Source organism: Helicoverpa zea, chromosome 30, assembly GCF_022581195.2.
Source record: "Helicoverpa zea isolate HzStark_Cry1AcR chromosome 30, ilHelZeax1.1, whole genome shotgun sequence".
Lineage (NCBI taxonomy): Eukaryota > Metazoa > Arthropoda > Insecta > Lepidoptera > Noctuidae > Helicoverpa > Helicoverpa zea.
Genome location: NC_061481.1, coordinates 4,574,401 through 4,598,291, shown reverse-complemented (window position 1 = coordinate 4,598,291; position 23,891 = coordinate 4,574,401). Strand labels below are relative to the sequence as shown.

Below are 23,891 nucleotides of genomic sequence, written 5' to 3'. Positions count from 1 at the left end.
TGAGCGTTCAAAAAGTGCGGTTTTGCATCCAAGTTTAAATAGATAATTTTAGGGACATCCTTACAAAGAATGCTTTTAAGAGTTCAATAATAAATCGTGTTCTGACGTTAAATATGATGTCATGTGCACATTTCGACAGTACTTACTTGTATGTATGAAGAGCCGGTTAAGCAACGCTCAAGGCTCGGATAATGATTGGTGGGTCTGCTGAGCTCCTTTTGTTTTTATTTAGGTCAGGTTAAAGTGAAATTATGGTTTATTTTTGTTTTAGTAAAAAGTTTAGTTTGCTTTATCTATAGTTTAAAGAGATGTTGTGCTTAGAGATATAAAGTAACTTTTTTTGAACCCGAGACTCCATGTAACGGCAGTCGCGCTTTGCAACTTCTGAGAGCTAGACTAGTGACTATACCATTAAGGTCCAAGTTCACCAACAGCATATGAGTTTCCACGCTTAGGCAGTTGTTTTAAAAAAAAACGGACGTTTGTTGTTGGAGAACTTCAGGCAAGGGCTTATGCACACCATGTTTTTTAACGCGACTTGGCGATGCGCATTTTAGAAACGCTTTTATCCTACAAAAGCAGTTTGTGTCGATTAAGTCGATTAAAATTTCCAAAGAAATTAGCGCGCCAACATGCGGTTGTGAGGGGGACGAGGAGCGTCGTTACTAGCTCCGCCCTCACACGTTTTCTATGGATCCCGCCTATTATATTGAAAATAAAATCAATCTAGACCAATCTTAGAGCTTTTTTTAAATATGGCAAAAATCATCAAATGACCCCTCCCGCTGTGGGTTAGCAGCGGTGAGGGAGTGTCAGACTCTTACTGACTAAAAATCCATCGTGTTCCTTTTTAGGCCTTTTATGTACCAGCGCCGCGGTAACTCTTTCGAACAACCCACAGCCAATCTTAGAGAGCTTGATTTGACAAGGAATAGTCGATAGTCCTCGATAGTTCTAGACACTGACGACCACGCCTACAGTATGTTTCTCGACCTACAAGAAGGCGCCTGACCTACCTGCCTTACAGCATCTCTGTTCATCTCTCCATCCTCCGTGACAGTATAGTGGTTGTGTCCTTGCGCGCGCGCACTACACAGATGTATATACAGCTCGTGTTATATGTCCCGTCAGTGCGACTGCCGACACCGAGCCCTCAACTACTCGATATGGTGAGCTTTTTAATAATTATAGTTTTTTTTCGGAACGAAGAGAATTTTAGTATACCTATTTTTAATCAGCTGTATCTACTTTCTGCATTCGAATAAAAAGTAGCCCATAAGTTTTTCTCAGGATTTTGACTATCTGTGTAAAAAATGTAATGCTGTTTTGGCGTAACAGACCAAAAGACAGACTGAATTTTCGTATTTATATTATTACGTGAGGATGAAGAATTTTTTTATAGGATATTTTATATGCTATTTCTATAAATGTGCCTATGATGCGATTTATTTAATTGAAATATTTACATTAATTTTAAAAATAGTACAATGAACCTATTTTCTATTTTTAGAAGAAAAAAAACGAAATGATTTTTTCCATATTTTTTTAATAATGAAAGGATTAAGGAGAAACACCAGTTTCTCCCGGGATGCGGGTGAAACTGTAGGTCTATCAGAGTATCAGAATATATTTCTACCAAAACCATTATTTACTTAATATCAGTTTATTTCCACAAAATCATTTACCTAAATTATTTAAATCTAGTTCCGATCGTTATTTCGCGACCTATTTCATAACAGTCAATAAATTAATTCTCCATAACAATTAATATTTATAGTTTTCAAATATGTCTTCAATATGTATTGATAAATTAATTAATATTAAAATAATTTCTTCATAATTAGATGTATCCTATCTATTATTAAGAATGCGAAAGTAAATGTGTATTAAGTTTCAAGGTTTTAAGACTAAACAGAATAAAAATAGTTGAGTTGCATGGTTTCACTCGCGTCCCATGGGAAGATCTTCGAGATAAAATATAGTCTACTAGCTTTTGCCCGCGACTTCGTTCGTGTGAAATAGTGACTTCCGGCAGATTTTTGGTTTAACCAATAGATAGCGCTATATGTCCGGGATAAATTTTATTTTTATATTTTTTTTGTAATAAAAGCTATCCTATGGCCTCTCTCCAGTTCCAAACTATGTCTTTACCAAATTCCGCTCAAATCGGTTCAGTAGTTTAGGCATGAAGAAAAGGCAGACAGAAAGACAGACAGACAGAGTTACTTTCGCATTTATAATGCCACCAAAAACATTAAATGTAAAAAAGAAAGCCAATCCTCTACGCAATTCCTCCACCGTAAAAAGTTTTGAGATCGCATAAAAGCCAAGTCCTGTTCAACTTTATTTGTAATAATAAATCAATATTTTGTGACTATATCAATAGTTTTGTTCACATTACAATAATATTGTCTTGGCCATGAGCACAAGTTAAAAGTTGCTCCTTGAAATAATGTGTAAATACCATTGAATTGATAAATTCTATATGGACATGATTTTACGATTGGACTGATTATGGACTGATTGGAATTTGAGATCACCGTGGACTAAACATGCGCCATAGTACATGTGCAATCCATTGATGTTGGATGATACTGACTGCCGGTCATTTAGTAACAATTGAACTAAAAATATTTAATTCTGTGATATTAATCCCACCCAAAACAAAAATGTGAAAGGCTTCCAAGTTCGATAATATGGAAATCCTTCGCCTATAAAAGAAGTGAGATCTGAATAAGTACCAAGTTCCATACACATACCTCAGTTAAAAATAGTTACTTTTTAATAATGTTACTTGTTAATACCATTGAATTGATAAATTCTAATTTATCAATTCAATGGTATTTACACATTATTTCAAGGAGCAACTTTTACCTTGTGCTCATGGCCAAGACAATATTATTGTAATGTGAACAAAACTATTGATATAGTCACAAAATATTGATTTATTATTACAAATAAAGTTGAACAGGACTTGGCTTTTATGCGATCTCAAAACTTTTTACGGTGGAGGAATTGCGTAGAGGATTGGCTTTCTTTTTTACATTTAATGTTTTTGGTGGCATCTAATTTATTTTTTGTAGGTCTCTTTCTTCTCTAACTATAAAACAAATTAAATTAACTTACATGCAACCTCAGAACACATATACCCTGACGGCATGCAACTAACTAAATATATAACAAACTAAATATGTACACCTAAAGTAGCAGGTAAACAACATTTTTCCAAAACTAAAAAAAATGACGAATTTTCGAGTCGAATATCTTTTAGAATAAAAGAGATTTATTTCAGAGGTAGATGGCGCTATCACATGAAACTATTTAATTTTTTTTAAAGTACTACTTATACTAAGCTATGTAACGAAACCATAGCGCGATTTAGACCAGGACAACGCCATCTATCGAGCGAGCATGCAGTGTTTATCGCACTGCATTAATATGAAAGATTCTATCATTATTCATTTCATTTAAACCTACCTTTTTTATTCATATGTTGTATATTTAAAACATAATAACAATATACCACTACGTAACAATAAAACAAATAGTAACATTTTGTACATAAATAAATAACAAAGTTATCAATGCAGTCAAAATTCATACACAATGTTCTTGAAAAACCGCAAATATAAATTTGTTTCCTATTTTTTTTATTAAGTTTTAAGGTTTTTATAATTTTCCCTTTATATGTAGCTAATAACCTATCTTGGTGCCAAATTTGAAGGTTCTAAGTTTGCTAGAAGTACCTTAGACTTTGATGATCGGTCAGTGAGTCAGTGACAAAATGGTGTAACTTTGATCGCTCATAACTCGTAAACTATTTATTCAAATATCTTGTAATTTTGAGACTGAGCTTGTTCTAATACTTACTCTTGGTCATCGAAAACCTAAACTCCTAGCTTTATTCACATGGAAGATACAGGGGGCTGAAATCGCCGCGAAACGCTTCGAGAAAAGATGGTACGGCCGTGCCCGCTCTGCTCGAGTCTTGGCTGGGGCACTGCCGTGCCCTCAGATATTATATAGTTAGGATGTTACTCGGGTATAGTGTAGCTTCCCAACAGTGAAAGAATTTTTCAAATAGGGCAAGTAGTTACGGAGCCTTTAGATCAAAGAAACAAAAAAAATATTAGTATAGACTATAGGTACCTACACTAAATTAAAAAATAATTGAAAGTTTTCTAATAAATTAGCGATACCTTATAAATTAAATGAATGATTTATTATTAATATTAAAATAAATAATTAAATTAAATGCATCGTTAAATACATAGCTGTGTATGTGTATTGCAAGATTTTTTTTATGAATGAATTTATAACAATCGATAGCTGTGAATATTTATAAAGGTCTTCCGTTGTCCTATTCTAATATTATAAATGCGAAAGTTTGTAAGAAGCTGTGTGTGTTTGTCAATCTTTCACGCCAAAATGATCATGTATTTTTATGAAAGTTAAGGATAAGATAAGAAAAGGATACTATTGTAGGCTCCGAAACTACTGAACTGTTTTGAAATAATCTTTCACTGTTAAAAGCTACACTCTTCCCGAGTAACATAGGCTATATTTTATCCCGGTACGGGTAGTAGTTCACCCGGGATGTGGATAAAACAGCTAGTAAAACCTCATTGTGAAGGGTGGGCATTTTGAGGGATGACTTCGACATTCCAAAAGTGCAGTTTTTCACTGATTTTGTAGTCAATATTACTCATCATTATCTGCTCAGTTTTTTCTCAACTATGTTGGGGTCGGCTTGAAGTCTAACCGGATTCAGCTGAGTACCATTGCTTTACAAGGAGCGAATGCCTACCTGACCTCCTCAAGCCAGTTATCCGGGCAACCCAATACCCCTTTTTTAGGCTGGCGTCAGACTTACTGGGTTCTGGTAGTCAATATTACTCGTAACTCAAATAATCAGTGCTGCCTTCTCTCCCACAGAAACTCCTCCTCATCTCAACCCTCGTGGCGTTCGCCGCTGCCGACGTCTCCCATATCCTGGCACCTGCCTCCAAGGATGCTGCTGCCGTCATAGTGCGCCAGGAGTTGGACGTGGGGGTGGAAGGCCAGTACCAGTGGGCTATTGAGACTGACAACGGCATCACAGCCAGCGAGAGCGGGGCGCTGAAGAATGTTGGAGCCGTAAGTGTCTTATATCATTTGCCTAGCCAATACCCAACTATGTTGAGGTAGGTCAGGCCTTCTTCTAGGTCAGATACGTATGGAGGTCATGACCAAAATAATCAGTTACGAGTGGACTAACAAGGCGTTCGGTTTCCATAGGAGGCGTGTAGACTCACGAATGAGTTTTAGCTTGAAAACTTTCTCACAATAACATGTTATCATTTAAAATAATGATTAATGTACATTGTATATTATTGTATATGTATTAAAATCTTTGTGATGTGGTTCGCGATTGTTTTTGTAAGAGTTGTTTCCATAAAACTCAGGTTTATTTTTTCGGATCTTGGTACCAAAGTCCCCATGGCCTTGATCTCTACCCATGCCATCATCATCCTCCGAGCCTTTTTTCCCAACTATGTTGGGGTCGGCTTCCAGTCTAACCGGATGCAGCTGAGTACAAGTGCTTTACAAGGAGCGACTGCCCTATCTGAGCCCCTCAACCCAGTTGGGATCTCTACCCACGCCAATGATATAAAACTGCAATAAGCCGTATATTCTTCCTCGTTATTTCCAGGAGACACCAGCTGAGGTAGTTCAGGGTGCAGCGGGCTGGACATCCCCCGAGGGAGAGGTCATCAGCCTACAGTATGTAGCTGACGAAAACGGATACCAGCCACAGGTGAGATAATTTTCAATAGACTCATCGTCAGAGTAAAGGACGATGGGCGTTTTGGTACCCTGTCCAACAGTGTTGATTCTAGTACCATTGCGTAGGTCTTGGCAAGGCAAAAAATGTTTACTATGACGACTAGTCCCAAATCCTTGTCGATTTCGCGTGACATCGACTAATAGAATGTGTAATGTTCATAAATCATCAACGTAGATGTAGTTCTTAAATCGAACTGTATTTAATAAAAACTGGTAAAGTAACAAAAAACAGGAATTAGGCCTTCTTAAAATGTTTGCCTGCCGACTGCTTTAAAAAAAGACTGTGCAGACCTTTGCAGTTCACGCAGAACTAGGTTATGTATTTGATGAAAGTCTTTCAGTATTTACAATCAATTAAGGTTGAAAAGTTAGGAGACGATGTTAACATAGTACATATTACGACTTAATCTTGCTCCTCAAGAGGTGCTGAGATAATGATGAATTTCTTCTTAAAAAAAGATGAATAGAAATGTTTTGAACTTTTGTCAAATCAGATGACGATTGTGTTTCCGTAGTATGACTCCATAGAATATTGCAAACTTTAGATTATAATAGAGTGTATCTCAAACAATGTAAGATGTCTATTAACTGAGTTTAAAATTATAACACTGACGACATATGCCTCTTAATGAATTTGCATATATGGATGACATACTTGTTTCTATGTCGATTCAATTTTTATCGTTACTCGGATCGGACAGCTAATTGAGGCAGGCCCCATAGTTTTCATTATTCTTCACGCAAATACCTTTCTAATGATATATCATACGTTACTGTTGGAGCGGGTACCAAATCTCATACAAAGTGCCCATTGTCCTTTTCTCATGGGTCTAGTAGTCTGGGTTTAATCTCCCGAAATAGCCTTGCTTTTAAGTAATTTTCATAAATCAGCCCGGAGTTGAGCAAGCGTGGTGATTAATGCTTAATCCTTCTCCATGTGAGAGGAGGCCTGTGCCCAGCAGTGGGACATAAAAAAAAGGCTGTAAGGCCTCGGCCTCGAATTTTGCGGGCAGCGGGGCGGCAGCGGCGGCGGCGCGGGAGCGGCAGGATCTTACGCGTATAATCAAATGGACCGGCCCTCGAATACAGCGGCGCGGGAGCGGGCAACGAGCGGTGCACTCCAGTCAAGCAGTGACCGCCCGCGCCGCCGCCGCTGTATTCGAGGGCCGGTCCATTTGATTATCCCGCTGCCCGCAAAATTCGAGGACGAGGCCAACAGTAACAGTACCAGCCCGGAGTTTAGAAGTTAGTGATACACCAGAGAGCACGTTAATGTCTGTTCTGTGGTCTCTCTCCAGTGGTGTCGGATTGTCGTTCCATCGCGCTATGAGAGTAAAGGAATAGTGAGTGCACTTGTGTCCAAGCAAATGTGCGTGCACTATAATATGTCCTGCGCAGCTGGCTGATCTCCTTATATGAGAACAGTCGCCGTGGCCGGCTAGGAAGACATTATTATTTTGAAGGTATACTAATTCAAATTTATATTTCTCAGGGCTCCCACCTCCCCACCCCTCCTCCCATCCCGGAGGCCATCATCCGCGCTCTACAGTACATCAAGGACCATCCCCCCAAGGTCGAGAACTAAGTAATTAATATGTAAGATAATATATCTACTAGACATCCCTCTTTTTAAGTTAAAGATGGCAATTTGATGTTACAGGAGGTACTTTTTTGTTACAGATGACATGTTATTTGTAACAGAGGACATGCTATTTTTAACAGATGACTGATTTTTGGAATAGATGACATGTTATTTGTAACAGATGACATGTTCTTTGTAACAAATAACATGTTGTTTGTAACCGATGACATGTTCTTTGTAACAGATGACTTGTTATTTGTAACAGATGACACGTTCTTTGTAACAGATGACACGTTCTTTGTAACAAACGACATGTTTTCGTAACAGATGATATGTTATTTGTAACAGATGACATGTTTTTTGTAACAGATGACATGCCTTCTTTGGTAGATGACATGTTTTTGTTACAGATGACATGTTATTTGTAATAGATGGCAAGTTATTTGTCACAGATGATACGTTTATAGGCATAAATGACGCCTGTAAGTAAATTTTTATACTTAAGGGTGAGCCATCTAACTATTGCGTTACACAGACCATAACCAGTCGTGAAATTGCTCATTTGCCAAATCGGCGATTTTACAACTAAAAATGGTTTGGTTATCGTTATAGTAAAATGGTGCAACTGACGATTAAGTTGACATATTACACTTTTGTAGTCATAGGTGACAATTTTAAGTCGTGGGTGACACAACTATCAATATTGGTTAAAAATGTATGAGAAAGTTGTATTTTCGCTATCTCTTTCACACGCAATTTAATAGAAGAGGCGTCACAAGTCTATCTTTCTCTTTCTTTTTTGATATAAAAAAGAAAGAGGAAGATATATTATGTAACTTAAAAGGGGGATGTGTAAATTAGATATGAAAAGTTATGTTTAACTAGTTTAAGTTTATAAAAATACTCGTTTTTCTTATAATTATTGTACTGTGATAAGAATATTACGTTATTGTAATAAAAATGTTTAATAAATCTTAGTGTTTCATTTCTTTATCTATACTAATATAATAAAGAGGAAAACTTTGTTTGTTTGGTTGTAATGGATAAACTCAAAAACTACTGGACCGATTTTAAATATTCTTTCACCATTAGAAAGCTATATTATCTGCGAGTAACATAGGCTATATTTTATCCCGGTGCGGGCAGTAGCTCCCACGGGACGCGGGTGGAACCGCGGGAAAACGGCTAGTTTTCAATACTTTGGGACTTACTTGACCAAAAATTATGTTGTTGATATGGATCTTCCTTAAATTCCATTCCAATGTATATGGATTTGTTCCACTTTCTCACAAAATCGATTAGATGGGTTTTGATGAAACTTGCCCGTAAAAATAGCACAAGATACTGATCATCCATGTGCAGGAAGTAGTTCCTTCGGGACGCGTGTAGAACCAAAGACACGGAAGTTACTATTAAGTTTTGACGTAGAACCATTCCACTTTCGTACAAATAAAAATGCTCAAAATTTGAACAAAACCTACGAATTGAGTCACTTTTTTTTTTAACGACGTCAAAAATCATCAAATGACCCCTCCCACTGTGGGTTAGCAGCGGAGAGGGAGTGTCAGACTCTTACTGACTAAAAACCGTCGTGTTCCGTCATAGGCCTTTTGTGTACCAGGGCCGCGGTATCTCTTTCGAACAACCCGCAGCCCCGGCAGACGAATTGAGTCACTTCTCTTTAACAATCGGTGAAAAAAATCGACAAAAATTCTGTCACTGATATCAGACATGAGAATATTAAAATGGAGTATGTATAGTTAAGTGTCCGTTCAGACAGACCGGCTCGGAGACAAGAGTAAATTCTTAACACGTTGAAAATCGAGTACTTAGTATTTGCAGTAAGGTTTATTTTTGCGAGTGCACTGCTTTTGTCATTAAGAATGCTCGAAGGCGCTCGGTGTGAAATAATAAGAGCCGACCGGCTCCGATCGCGTTTTTTTTTTGACGTTTGACTCCGTTTGCGTGCTCTTTAATGCTCGCGCAGCCGATCGGCTCCGGTCTGTGTGTAAAGAAAAATGCGCGTCGATGCTCTCCGAGCCGGTCTGTTAGAACGGACCCTAAAACAGCCTATATTATGACTAACCTTGATCCCTCAGCACGGTGACAGCTTCTAATACCCTCTTGGTGTAAATGCACGGCTCATAGTTGTCCATCTCCTGAGTCACTACCGAGCACACCCTGGAAATAACACAAGTCTTAACATTTTGGAGACAGGATAAACGAGTAACTGGAATTTTCGTAAATGTTGGGGTCTGCTTCCAGTCTAATGATGTCCTCCTAGCCGATTATCGGCTACGGCGGCGGTTCTCATGTAAGGAGATAAGCCAACTGTGCAGGACATATTATAGTGCACAAGCATTTGCGCAGACACAGGTGCACTCACTATTCCTTCACTTTCACAGCCCGATGGGACGGCAATCCGACACGACACGACATTTACGTGTTCTCCGATGCACGGGTGTATCAATCACCAACTTCCAGGCTCCGGGCTGCTTTGTGAAAGTCTAACAGGATGCAGCTGAGTATCAGTGTGTAACCCTTGATAACACTGGAAAAACTGCGAAAGGATGTTCAAATGACAGCCTCGTGGGGCGATCTATCATAAACTTAAACAAATATGACGAGTATCTTCGTGTTTCGGAAGGTACCTTGAACTCGGTTGATTTTTGTTGATAAGGTAACTGTGTTGAGGAGGTCAGATAGGCAGTCGCTCCTTGTAAAACACTGGTACTTAGCTACATAAAGTTAGACTGGAAGCCGACCCTAACATAATTGGCAAAATACTAGTGATGACAAATGGGTAAAAATATTAGGTTATTTTGGCATCAAATCCAGTCACTTTCCCTGTTATTATAAAACGCGGTATCAAATAAGTATCGGCTTTTGTACTACCTTTAAACCAGCTTTAAGTACGACCTTGAAAAAACGTTATTACAAAACGCAGTTTATCGCAAGTTGTGTTCTATGGTTTAAAAGATAAACCACTGTGCCCCCTAGTTTAAATATTTAAATACATATTTGTTGCTTATAATCTGTGGATATTATTTGAACCACAGACGAATCGAAGTACCAAACAGTCTTCTCTTAGTCTACGTTTTGTAATAAGGATGTAAAGACTATCGTAAGTACCGTAACAAACCAAGACGTCTTCAGTCTGGTTTAAACCACTACTTGCGGCAGTTTTTATAATAAGGTGGTTTGGGTCTTGGAGGGATCTAAACTAATATTATGAATAGGAACCATTTCAATGTTTGTTACCTGTTAGCTCTCCCGCGTATGGCGCCGGCGGTCCGCTCCAGGGAGTCGGGGTCGCCTTCCTGTAGCGCCACCACGCACTTGTTCACGTCTTCAAGGATGTGGTTCTCTGTGCACAAATTGTATTGTTACTATTGGTACTGATAATGGCGTCCACGACCGATGTCGGCCACGGCGGCTGTTCTCATTTAAGGAGATCATCCAGCTGTGCAGGAAATATTATAGTGCATGAGTATTTGCTTGGACACAGGTGCACTCACTATTCCTTCACTCTCATAACCCGATGGGACGGCAATCCGACACCACCGGAGAGAGATCAGGCGCAGGACCGACATTAACGTGCTCTCCGATGCACGGGTGAATTAATCACCAACTTCCAGACTACGGGTGGCTTTGTGAAAGTTTAAGAAAACCCACAGAGCGATTTCGGCCCGACCCGGGAATCGAACCCGAGACCTCAAGCACAGCAGCTGCGCTTGCGACCAGTAGACCAACGAGGCAATCACAGTGGTAGTGTGTATGTCACTATAAGCGACAGAGTGCATGAATGACATACCGCTAACAGCAAGGAAGTCATCAATAGTGGTGATATCGTCGACGGCGTCGGTGAGCAGCTTGACGGCGTTCTCCCAGGCGCGGGCGAAGGCGGCGGCGTTCTCCTGCGCCACGCGGGACCGAGCGCGGGCCGCTAATACTAGGGCCGCGTTTATTACCTACGTAGAGGAAAACGGTACGCGATGAATAATATAAGAAAGTAGACTTTAGAGCTTTCAGCAACGGGATGGTAGCAAAAAACTATACTATGTCCGCTCCTGAACTGAAAAGTTGTGTCACACGAGAGCAAAGAAGATAAGTTGTATAATTAGAATAATAATTGGGTAGAATGATATAATCTGCCTTTATCTGTATTTTTTTAGTTTTTTGTATCTAATAGTTTAATTTTGCAAGCCTTGCAAGCCTAGTAATCAATAAATAAATTCGCGTTGCATCCGTTACAGATGTAATTAATTTATAGACAGTCGACAGCCTGAAAAAGGACATAGGCTACTATTTACTATATACCTATTTTTTATTCCTAATTACTTTTATTTTCAAGCTTCTATTGACTATACTTATTTATATCCTGTAAACAATATGTTATAAAGAAAATATGAGAACTCTGAGTGTTTACTTGTAAGAAAATGTTATACTAACCTTCCACTATTGTTAGAAACTTTATTAGTAAAAACAATTGCTGGTTTGCCAACAAGGATAAATACAGGAATGAATTTTATCCAGTGCGCAAACTTTGTCAACTTATAGTTAAATAAGTTTTATAGATACGTATATTTTTATTTTGTAGTGTTTTAGTACAAAAAAGAAAAGTTATTGATATCGAAAGATGTTTATTTTGTAACCGATAGTACGGTCACAGTCGTCATAGTAGGCACGGCGGCAACGCGAAACCGGTTTACTGACGGAGCTTCGCTCGGCGCGCGTAAGAATAGTTGGTATCCATATTTTACTGATTTTAGGGCGGATAAAAGAATGAAACAATTTTTTTTACTGATGATGCAGATATGTTCTGTTAACGATTCTGGACCACCAGTTTTTTTTTTGCGCACTGCTTAAAATTCATTCCTGTATACATAGTTTGAAATAAAAATCTCAGACATCGACAAAACATGACTAAACTAGTACTTACTTGTGGGCACAGCGCTTCAATATGTTCGGCGGCATGGCGGACCATCTTCACGCCGTCCTCGTTGTTTGACATCGAGCAAACCAGATTTGCAACCTGCACACAAATATTACAGTCCAGTCAAATTAGACCAAGAAATTAGTGTGAAGTTACATTAATTCACAACGCTTAAATTAAAGCGGAATGCCACATACGCCTCAATCGTAATTGAGTCGTGATTGGATCGCAGTCGAATGTGAATTGTATGTCTCTTAAGTAAAATTAGGAGAATCGGGCCCCTGGTTGTCAGACTTACTGGCTTCTGACTACAATGTCTTACCTCGACGAGTTTGTTGGCGTGTTCGGTGAAGACGACAGCATACTCCTCGACTTCCTTCTCGTTGCCGTTGCGGGCCGCCTCCATCAGAACCAGGAGGGGGACGTTGGTTTCCAGGAAACTGTGGGAGGAATAATATAACATTTAAGTATCAAAATCTATGCTATCCCTAAGTGTAACCAAACGACCTCGCGGCGCATGTTCTCAATGGCTTGCTCCAACCAAGCTGAATATCCCGAATTACCGGGTATTATGTCGAATGGGGCCTCCCCCCAAAATTACCTCCAAAGGTCCATTGTCATTTATTGGTCAATTGGGGTCATATGAGGCCATTTTTAGAAGTTAACCCCCAAATGACCACTTCGTAATTTTTAACCACAAACAACTTAAAACCCTCACTTATCAGAAACATTGTATTGGACACTTTTGGGTCACATGGTGTCATTTTTGAAAGTTGACCCCCAAATGACACCCTAATTTTTCTGCAATTTTAACTATTTTAAAGTCTTACCTGTCAGAAACGTGGTCCACAACGGCTTTTCTCAGCTGTCTCCTCAAGTCTCTGGTCTTGCGGCACATATTCTCAATGGCTCGCTCCAACCCAGCTGACTGTTCGGGTTTCCCGGTCTGTGAATTAGACTGAAGTTTGTAGCTGTGGTAACGCTGTTTTCGGTGAAATTTTTGCGGTTGGATAGTTGTGTGGGGGATTTCTTGTCTACATACGTTAATAATGAGAGATTGAAATAGGTTACAATAATGATGTAAAAATGGATAGATAGGTTATAGCAATCTGCAATATGTCATCATCATAGGTATGGGGAAAGAAGTAAAGAAGTACACTATACATAAAATAATTATCTACACTAATATTATAATGCTAAAGAACTTTTGGACTTGAAGCAATTCCTCCGACACACGGGCAAAACTGCGAGAAACGTCCAGTTTTACAGTAAGTCAGTCATTTCATATAGACATTTATAGTTATCGGCACGAATCTTGAGCTCTGGCCTACATCTGCGCAGAAGTGATTTATTAGCAAAGAACCAATCCCGAGTGACGGCTATGACGCGATGCGCTGCGGGCCAGTCACCGCTTTAGCCCGCCCCCGCGCCTCACTTCATACCACAAAAGAGACCCAGTAAATTACTTCTGCGCAGGTGAAGGTCAGAGCTCAAGATTCGTTTCGATAACTATACAAACAATTGATAATTTAACAGATTCTAATCGTTGATTTTGTAATATAATAAAACAGGGTTCTCACATTAGCCATATACTCGTGCAAGAGATCTTGTAACGCCTGTCGCACCGCGTTACACTCAGCCACTATACGTTCACGACGCTCGTCTCTGAAACAAATGTACATATACAAATTATTAAATGAATAACAGCACTTTATGTAAATCTTGGTTAAAACTGAGGCAATCGTTAGAACAACTTATTTGAAAAAGAAAAGGTCAAGGCCACGGAAATCGATCGATCGTAAGGGTAAGCAGCGCTTAGAGAGGTCGGTTCGTGGATGGGTGACTATTTTGTCGCGAAAATTCTTCTGTTTCGGAAAGCACGATAAATTGGTAACCTCGGGTTTAATTTGAACATCTTTGTCGTTACGAATAGTCAGAAGCCAGTTGTCACACAGTCGTCATGATGAGATGATCACCCAACCACGGACCGACCGAACAAAAATCGATCTTTTCGTCCTCGACTTAACTAAGAGTTCTTCCCTATACTATCCCCGAGTGACATATTATAATTTACTCCGATACTAACATAAAACTTTTTACACCTAAAACTTCTGAACCCATTTGACAAATTATTTCACCGTTCGAAAGCTCGAGAGAGATGTCACGAGTCGTAACATAGGCTATACTTTATCCTCGTGCGGGAAGTAGCTACTAATCTAGAGTGGTACAATAGATAGACGTCCGTTGAGAACGAATTTTACAAAAATCCACCTCTAAAGGGGTTAAACGGGGTTACTCTGTACGAAAGTCCTGTTTTTAGAAGTAAGAAACTCGAAATAAGGCATTTTTTTATCCTCGTGCGGGAAGTAGCTACTTATCTAAAGTGGTACAACATTAGTTACCTGGTACAAGAGCTATCAGCCATGAGGGCAGCGCCAGAGATGATGGACTCCAGACGTTCTTCGAGCGAGGGTCGAGTGCGGAGCTCTGAGTATGCTAGAGGCTCCATCACCATACGCTCCTAGAAAGAGAATGTATTAAGAATAAGTTAAGAAAGGCAAAATAAAGAGTCAGTAATTTTTGTTTATCAAATAGGCCATAAGCTTTTTCGAAACGTCAAACTAGTTGCATGGTTCCAAAGAGTAGGTCTCTTTGAGAAGAACCGGCAAGAAACTCCATGGGCACTCTTTTTTAAAGAAAATAAAATTAATTACAATAATGTAATACTCGATAGGCGAAAGCCCATCGTTGGGTGCATTCAAGAGCCGAGTAAAGGAATACTGTTTATCTACATAAATGACATTTATATTCGTATGTAATATATATATATTTATTAATATATAATATATATATTTTTTTATATGTATTATGTTTGTGTGTTGTGTAGTTTTACTATATATATATATATATATTTAGTGTATTGTTATTTGATATTTTTGTTTAGGTATTCATATTTTTGTTGTGCACTTTTTTTTTATCTACCTACTCTATCGAATCTCTCTAGGGCTTTAAGGTTGGCTGTAAGAGAATCCAATTCTGGGTTAAGCTCGCCGTTGTACATAAACTGTCTTGATTCTTTGTATATATTTATGTTTAAGTATGCAATAAAGAATAATAAATGTTCACTTTTTCCTGAGAATGTTATACAATGCAAATTATGCTAATAACATGTAGACAAAATAAGAACAAAATGACTAGCTGTTGTAAGTCATGGGTCGATGACCAAGTGGCAAATTGAACTTACATCGAAATCATCGAGCGCTTGAGCCAGTTCACCTGGTCCTTCTACTGGACGATTTCCACCTAAAACAAATTAAAACATATAAATAATCCTCGAGATATTTTGCCTTCACTTTTAAGATTATATGGGCTGATGACCATGTGTCATAGAATGATCTTGGTCCATTAACCTTAAACATAGATAGATATGGGTCGACGACCTAACGACATAGGAAGATATGGGTCAACAACCAATTTACATAATAATATATGGGTCAATGACTTAAAAACATAGATATGGGTCAATGGACTATCCAACGTGATGATATTGGGAAGATGGCCTAGAGTCATTGGGTATTATGACTCGATGGCCTAGTGACATAGGATGATATGACCTGATGACCAAGAACATAGATGATCTATATGGGTCGATGACCTATACACATAGAATGATATTGGTCAATGTCCTATACACTTAGTATGATATGGGCCAATGACCAAGCGATATGGGCTAATGACCTACACCTGTGTATGGGTGGCTGTACCTTGCGGGGCGGGCTGTCCCTGCGCTACAGCGGAGATGGAGTCGACGGCGCTGCACACAGCTCGGAGTACATAGTCGCGGTTCGCTTTGGCGGCTGCCAGCTCTGGATGACGGACGTATACCTGTGAGGAAATAATATCGAGATTAAGGGTCCGTTCAGACAGATTGGCTCGGAGAGAAGAGCAAATTGTATGTTGAAAATTGAGTACTTAGTATTTGTAGTAAGGTTTATTTTTGCATGTGCACTTTTGTGCACTCATGTGCTTTTGTCATTAAGAATGCTCGAAGGCGCATTCATAGTTGGGAAAAAAGTATGTATAAATAAAGTCTTACAACCAGTTTAACCAAGATATCGTTTTAACTAGCTTCTGCTAGCAGTTTCAATCGCATCTCGTGGTAACTACTGCATCCTCTGAGCCTTTTTCCCAACTATGTTGTGGTCGGCTTCCAGTCTAACTGGATGCAGCTGACCAGTGCTTTACAAGGAGCGATTGCCTATCTGACCTCCTCAACCCAGTTACCCGGGCAACCCGATACCCCTTGGTTAGACTAGCGTCAGACTTACTTTCTTACAAGGATCTTACTTCTAAATTCCTAATTGACAACCAGCGTTAGGAATTTGCTGTCAGGCATAATGCTGAACTGTACCTATTTGGCACAAACATAATTATTTTTGTGCTTTCTAAATCCCTGGGGCACGATTCTGCTAATTTTACTTAAGCGGCCTTCGATTCAAATCCGACTGAGATCCAATTACGACTCAATTACGATTGAAGCGTATGTGGCATTGCACTATTTTGTCTTTTAAATAAACGTTGTTATCCTTTTCTGTCATTCAATAATGAATCATTTTGTCTGCAAATAATTAACGATTGCAATATGATTGTAGAGCAAACTACCGTATGTTAGGTCTTATATTAGTAGCAGAATGTCCGATATGGTTAAAACTGCTATTACGATTCAGTTTTGACATTATTAACTTAGGAGAATCGGGCCACTGTTGTGTTCGCCTTGTACGGGGGACTTACCTTGGAGGCAGTAAGCAACATGGTGGAATGTTTCTTCAGAACTGCTCTGGCAGCTGCAAGCTCATCCTTCATTCTTGGCTCTGTGATAGAAAAAAAAGTATAGGTACAGTCAACTTCAGGTCAGTGGTAACAGGTTTATAGGAAAATCGTACTAATTACTATTGAGTTTGATAGACAATGAATGACGTTTAAAGTGTGTATCCGAACGACGAAATTAAGAGATGAATGAATGTGAGCCTTAAGACGTATTTTTAAATAATAAACGGTTTATTCCCGGCCGTTTCGCTGAACTTTACAACCGTCACATCCTACTTATATTATAAATGTGAAAGTTTGTGAGAATGTATGGATGTATGTTTGTTATTTAATCACGCAAAAACGGTTGGACCGATTTGATTGAAATTTGGTATGTAGATAGGTGATACCCTGGATTAACACATAGGCTACTTTTTATCAACACACCACGCGGGCGAAGCCGCTGGCGGAAGCTAGTACATAATAATTTGCGAATTTATAATAATAATTCTAGAACCCTAGACCTAAGAAAAGATGGATGGATTGCTTGAAAAATGACATGAATAGGAAGGGAGTGAGTGTCAGTATGACGAGAGACAGGGCAAAATGGAAGAGGATGACATATTGCGCCGACCCCAAATAAAATTGGGGACAGGGTAGGAGGAAGAAAATTCTAGAACCCTAACAAAGTCCTGTCAAGATTGTTTTCTTATAGTAAAGTGCCTACTCAAATGGAGTATGAATATTATTTTTATGTACCTTTAAGCTCCCTCTGTCGTTTAGCAGCCTGAGCGGTTAGCTCGGCGGCCGAGCGTCCGAACTGACGCGCAGACTCTAACAGCTCTGATTGAGATGAAGCTGACTTTAGCTTGTCTAAATCGTTTTCAACCTGTGGGGAACATAATATATGTATATTAGTTATTTGTTAGCTTAAACATTTTTCAATAAATCACATAATATAAATTTCTATGTACCAATGCAACTTTTCTAAGTTTGTATGTACTTTCTCAGCACATAATTATACCTTTTTTTTTTAACGACGTAAAAAATCATCGAATGACCCCTCCCGCTGTGGGTTAGCAGCGGTGAGGGAGTGTCAGACTCTTACTGACTAAAAACCGTCGTGTTCCGTCGTAGGCCTTTTATGTACCAGAGCCGCGGTATCTCTTTCGAACAACCCGCAGAGCACCAAAGACTGATAAAAAGGTGAAGGAAAACATTTCGCGGAAACCTGGAAGCCTGAAATCATCAACCCGCATTTCGCGCACGTAGGACAATAAAAAGGCTGTATTAACCAAATAACTAATTTCTATGTATCAGCCTGTATGTCTCATAATATTGACCATATTATTTAACTGCAATACTATTTCCATAAAGATTAACCATGGAATTTCTTGCCCGTTCTTCTCCATTCCAAAAGTGGCTTCATAGGAAGCTAGAATGGGCAACTAGAATCAAATCTATGTTTATGTAAAAGAAAGTCGTGTTAGTTACTCCACTTATAACTAAAGAACGGCTGAACCGATGTAACTGAAAATTGGCAGGGAGGTAGTTTAGAGCCAGGAGAAGGACATAGGATAGTTTTTGTCACCATCCGGCTACGGGATTCAGTTATCTCGGGACGCGGGTGAAACCGCAGGCGGAAAGCTAGTTATTTATATTTTTAACATTCATAAGTGCTTGAAAAGGTCTAAATGAAATAAATGATTGGACTTTTGATTTTAACACTTTTGAATCAGACACTGGTACTCAGCTACATCTGATTATACTGGATGCCGACCCCAACAAAGTTGGGAAAAGGCTCGGGAGATGACTCACAGTGTTAAGCTTGTTGAGCAGCAGATGGACATCGACGCAGTCTGCCAGTATGAGCAGACGAGTGACGGCGCAGAGCAGAGCTCGGGCTGCTCTCACCATGCCTCCTCGCACGGAGGAAGCACAAGGCTCTTCGGAGAACTCTCGGGCAGCTAGCGACATTGCCGCTCCTGGGAAAAGAGAAAGATTAAGTGTTTGTTAAGTTAATTAGGCTTTAACATGCGCCGCAAGTGAACACAAGACTGTTTTGGACTGTTGCTTGCGGTTCCAGCGTGCTGGGGTAACTATTTCCCGCAACCGGATAAAATCGGCGGTCATTTCCGGGTTGTCGTAAGTCATAGTCAATGTCATAGTGGTTAGTTTAGCATTTTTTTTTTTTTCAAGTCATAATGACTTTAAAAACTTTTTTGAAAAAAGATTTAGAAGAACAACACCCACAAAACATATTTTCACTACTTCCTAGTGTGATGAACTTTCCAAGCAAGGTTATGGAAGACCCTTGCTCTATGAACATCTTCTAGAAGGTTCTAGACAGTTGTGGAATATGCTCACCAGCCTTGCGGACCTCCTCGACGGCTATCAGCATCTGCTGCGTGATCTCAGGGTTCTCGTAGGCGATGGTCTGTCCTCGCTCTATGAACATCTTCTAGAAGGTTCTAGACAGTTGTGGAATATGCTCACCAGCCTTGCGGACCTCCTCGACGGCTGTCAGCATCTGCTGCGTGATCTCAGGGTTCTCGTAGGCGATGGTCTGTCCTCGCTCTATGAACATCTTCTAGAAGGTTCTAGACAGTTGTGGAATATGCTCACCAGCCTTGCGGACCTCCTCGACGGCTGTCAGCATCTGCTGCGTGATCTCAGGGTTCTCGTAGGCGATGGTCTGTCCTCGCTCTATGAACATCTTCTAGAAGGTTCTAGACAGTTGTGGAATATGCTCACCAGCCTTGCGGACCTCCTCGACGGCTGTCAGCATCTGCTGCGTGATCTCAGGGTTCTCGTAGGCGATGGTCTGTCCTCGTTCTATGAAGATTTCCGTCGCTCGCTCTACGGTGGCTACTAGGGCGCTTGCTCGCTTGGATTTGCCGGCTGTAAAGAAGATATAGTATTTAGGATTATATACAAAAATGGGTTAAGATTTTAGAAGATTCTAGTTTTACACATATATGTTAATTTTGACTGGTTGGTTGGGAATTCCCGCATCTGTCCATATAATGACTGAGTAAAAGACCAATTAAATTATCATCCATCTAGGTTTTCCCATTGGGGTTGGCTTCCAGTGTAACTGGATACAGCTGAGTACCAATGTGCACTTGGATGGATCTAACATTGTAACCCAGTGTTTGGACAGAACTCACGAATTGATCGAATGTGAAATTAACCCCCTACAAGTCATGTCAAAATCATATCTCTGGTAAACAAATCAAAAGATAGATAAAATATTGGAAAAGGCCACCAGCAACCATTAACATAAAATGACCCACAAATTAAATACTCACGTCGTTTCTTCTTAGCATCCCTATCCTTGCTGTTCACCAGCGTAGTGACTTGAAGCACTAGAGGCTCCAACGTCCGTTCCACAGACATGGTACGTATCTCGAGGTTGCGAGGGTCCCACTTCAGCGTGAGGGTACCGGTGGTACCATACTGGTCTGTCATGGTCGCCATTGTTGCTGAAAGAAGGTGGTTAAGTTAGTATAATTCATAGAATTAGGATACTAGTACTGTTTGATTGATTGCCTCGTTGGTCTAGTGGTCGCAAGTCTGTGCTCGAGGTCGATTCTCGGGTTCGATTCCCGGGTCGGGCCGAAATCGCTTTGTGGGTTTTCTTAAATTTGCACAAAAGCAGCCCGTAGTCTGGATGTTGGTGATTGATTGACCCGTGCATCGGAGAGCACGTAGATGTCGATCTCTTTCCGGTCGTGTGGGATTGCCGTCCCATCGCGCTATGTGAGTGAAGGAATAGTGAGTGCACCTGTGTCTGCGCAAATGCTCGTGCACTATAATATGTCCTGCGCAATCGGCCATGGATGCCATCATTTTTACTGCTTGATAGATTGACAATCCTGCCAGATGATTAACTATATATATCGCACCCCTGGTGCTTAACCTTGTCACTTTTACAAAAAGTGCAGAAATTGGTTAAATATGTAAAAAAAAAATCTTAAAGCACCCCTTTACTAGGTGTGATAACATTACTTTTGTAGTACGCTAAAGTGTTATAGTCCAACTCATCTATATATTCTTTACTAGCTGCGGCTTTGCCTACTTGGTATGCTGATAATGTATGTTTCTTATTCTTTCACACAGAAACAGCTGAACCGATTTGGTTGAAATTTGGTAGGCAGATAGGATATCGTGGATTAACACATAGGCATATACTTTTTATCAACACACAAGTCTAAGGGACCATAATCCCAGTATAAACTAAATAGAGTCACGTATATAAGCCCTTTGTTCATTAAATATGTATACAAAAGAATAATATCATAATAATTAGATAAACACTATTGTTCATTCATTGATTCTCAAAGCAATATATTATGAGTCATATTTATGTGAATGGGTCTTGTAGAACATACAAACTTAATCATACAGGAATGAATTTTAAGCAGTGCACAAAAAAAAACAGTGGTCCAGAATCATTAACAGAACATAATATATCTGCATCATCAGTAAAAAAAAAATCTTTTTTAATCTGCCCTAAAATCAGCAATATATGGATACTAACAATTCTTACGCGCTTGGAGTAACGCTCGCGTCAGTAAACTGGTTTCGCGTTGCCGCCGTGCCTACTATGACGACTGTGACCGTACAATCGGTTACAAAATAAACATCTTCCACTATCAATAACTATTATTTTTTGTACTAAAACATAACAAAATAAAAATTCATGTATCTATAAAACTTATTTAACTATAAGTTGACTAAGTTTGCGCACTGAATAAAATTAATTCCTGTATAATTAATAACAAGATGGGGTGAACTTACATGACTCATTATCTGCCTAGCATTTCCCAACTATATTGTAGTCATAAGAAAAAACCCGATCAAGTGCGAGTTGGACTCCCGCACGAAGGATTCCTTACCATTATTTATAAAATGGACAAAAAAAAAATCATGTTTATTGTATGGGAGCCACCCAAAATATTTATTAACTTCTAGTTTTCAGTATTTGTTGTTATAGCGGCAACAAAAACACATCATCTGTGAAAATTTTAGCTCTCTAACTATCACGGTTCATGAGATACAGCCTGGTGACAGACTGACGTACGGACAGAGGAGTGAAAACAATAGGTTTTACCCTTTGGGTACGGAACCCCTAATGACCCAGTGAACATCTTTGGCAGTCATAACAGAAGAAGCCAGTAAGTCTGACTACCAGTCTTGCCTAGGACTGTTGGGTTGCCCGGGTAACTGTGTCAAGGAGGTCAGATAGTCAGTCACTCTTTGTAAAACACTGGTACTCAGATACATGTGATTAGATTGGTAGCCGGCCACAACTAAATTTGGAAATGGCTAGGCAGATTATATTGTGGTCGGCTCTCAGTCTTACTGGATAGAGCTGAGTGATAGACCTCATCAACCTGATACCAATTGGTGAGACTTGTTGTCAGACTTTGTGACTTCTGATTACCCATAATGACTGCCAAAAATGTTGAAATGACCGCCAGTACTCACCGATTTAACGTGCCTTTCGAATCACGAAGGAGCTCATTAAAACAAAAGACGAGGACCTCTTAAAATAATAAAAACAATAGAAGATCACCTTTTTAAAGTCTTATTACGATCGCGATTTGACGGATAAATGAAACTTATAGCGGATTAGGTTTACTTTTTCAGGAAAAGGTGTCAAAAATACTACGAACAAGTATGAAACATGATTGCAAACATCGGGTACTTGAAGATAACGGTTTAAAAGTACATAATCTAGAACTCAATACTCGATTGAAAGACTAACAATGAATGAGTCATTGTTTGAATATTTCACACGGAATTTAACAACAAAACGTCGAAACCGTGGCAAAAATATGTAAAGGCAAGTATATTTAATACAATTCCTTCTTAGATATAATCAATAACTATGTTTTCTTGCTATAAATAAATAATAATGGGGACAACAACTATTTCGCTATAACACCCGCGAATTTGAAAGTATTAAAATTAATATGGAACTGATTATACAAAGTGGCGTATTCAATTTGGTAGGGCTATACATTGACAACATAGTATAGAAACTTTTACCTGATTGTTAGCAACGATTTCCTTGTTTTAATCACACAACACAGTAACAAAACGATAAAGCAAGTTATAATACACAATATTTCACTTAGTTTGAATCAAATAACACACAAAATCACACGATTTTCAATAAAATTACTGAAGAGTATCGCCTAGGCGTGTCAAAAAATTACCAACTGGGTTACCAGCGCAAGTAAACGAAATATACTATTGTCATTTTGCAAAATGTTAGTTTTCTACTACTATTATATTTGTATCTTTGTTAATTACTTCCTAAATCGATCTTTTTGTAAAAATAATACCACAACATTTTTTTTTAACCGGAATCACGTTTTTGATAATCATCCCATGTATTTTTTATATAATAACAGTAAAAAGGAAAGCAAATGGGACTAAAATAAATGTAATACAATTTTTGGGTAGCTAGAAAATCGAACACTATCAAAATTAAATAATATACTCATGAAAATACAATCAATTTATTCAGCTTAAAACAACATATCTTTCAGATCACCATCTTTTCTGTAGAAAAGGAATGGCGTAGTTTCTTCTGTATAAGGAGTACTTTTTGGTTTTAAAGTTTTATAAATCGTTCGACCAAACACTGGTGTGTTACTCAAAATCTTTACATTCTTTGTTGAAATTGTAGTAGTTTCAATGTCACTTGATACATTTTTGGTGTTCGGT

At 39.0% G+C, this 23,891-nt stretch overlaps 2 protein-coding genes across 8 annotated transcripts in view; one reads left to right on the top strand and one right to left on the bottom strand.

Moving 5' to 3' along the window:
- The window catches only part of LOC124644460 (catenin alpha), a 49,184-nt gene extending 25,800 nt beyond the window's left edge, over window positions 1-23,384 (bottom strand). For 4 of the 7 annotated variants that reach the window (XM_047183815.1, XM_047183818.1, XM_047183814.1 and 1 more), the window contains exons 1-16: window positions 23,208-23,384; window positions 20,462-20,635; window positions 19,905-20,051; window positions 18,969-19,135; window positions 17,910-18,039; window positions 17,136-17,215; window positions 16,109-16,229; window positions 15,589-15,647; window positions 14,747-14,865; window positions 13,925-14,009; window positions 13,175-13,302; window positions 12,667-12,784; window positions 12,351-12,443; window positions 11,223-11,379; window positions 10,670-10,775; window positions 9,495-9,589 (exon numbers count right to left, since the gene is read on the bottom strand). In XM_047183815.1, coding sequence (XP_047039771.1) covers window positions 9,495-9,589; window positions 10,670-10,775; window positions 11,223-11,379; window positions 12,351-12,443; window positions 12,667-12,784; window positions 13,175-13,302; window positions 13,925-14,009; window positions 14,747-14,865; window positions 15,589-15,647; window positions 16,109-16,229; window positions 17,136-17,215; window positions 17,910-18,039; window positions 18,969-19,135; window positions 19,905-20,051; window positions 20,462-20,630 — 1,774 coding nt within the window. In that variant the 5' untranslated portion in view covers window positions 20,631-20,635; window positions 23,208-23,384. The remainder of the gene's footprint in view (window positions 1-9,494; window positions 9,590-10,669; window positions 10,776-11,222; window positions 11,380-12,350; window positions 12,444-12,666; window positions 12,785-13,174; window positions 13,303-13,924; window positions 14,010-14,746; window positions 14,866-15,588; window positions 15,648-16,108; window positions 16,230-17,135; window positions 17,216-17,909; window positions 18,040-18,968; window positions 19,136-19,904; window positions 20,052-20,461; window positions 20,636-23,207) is intronic. The other 3 variants (XM_047183820.1, XM_047183816.1, XM_047183819.1) reach the window with 1 other exon arrangement.
- On the top strand, window positions 1,051-8,380 carry LOC124644462 (larval cuticle protein LCP-17-like). Its single transcript, XM_047183821.1, has 4 exons — window positions 1,051-1,169; window positions 4,936-5,136; window positions 5,693-5,797; window positions 7,319-8,380. Exons 1-4 carry the CDS (start codon window positions 1,098-1,100, stop codon window positions 7,409-7,411), a joined length of 471 nt encoding a protein of 156 aa, XP_047039777.1. The 5' UTR covers window positions 1,051-1,097; the 3' UTR covers window positions 7,412-8,380.
- Window positions 23,385-23,891: the final 507 nt, after the last annotated feature.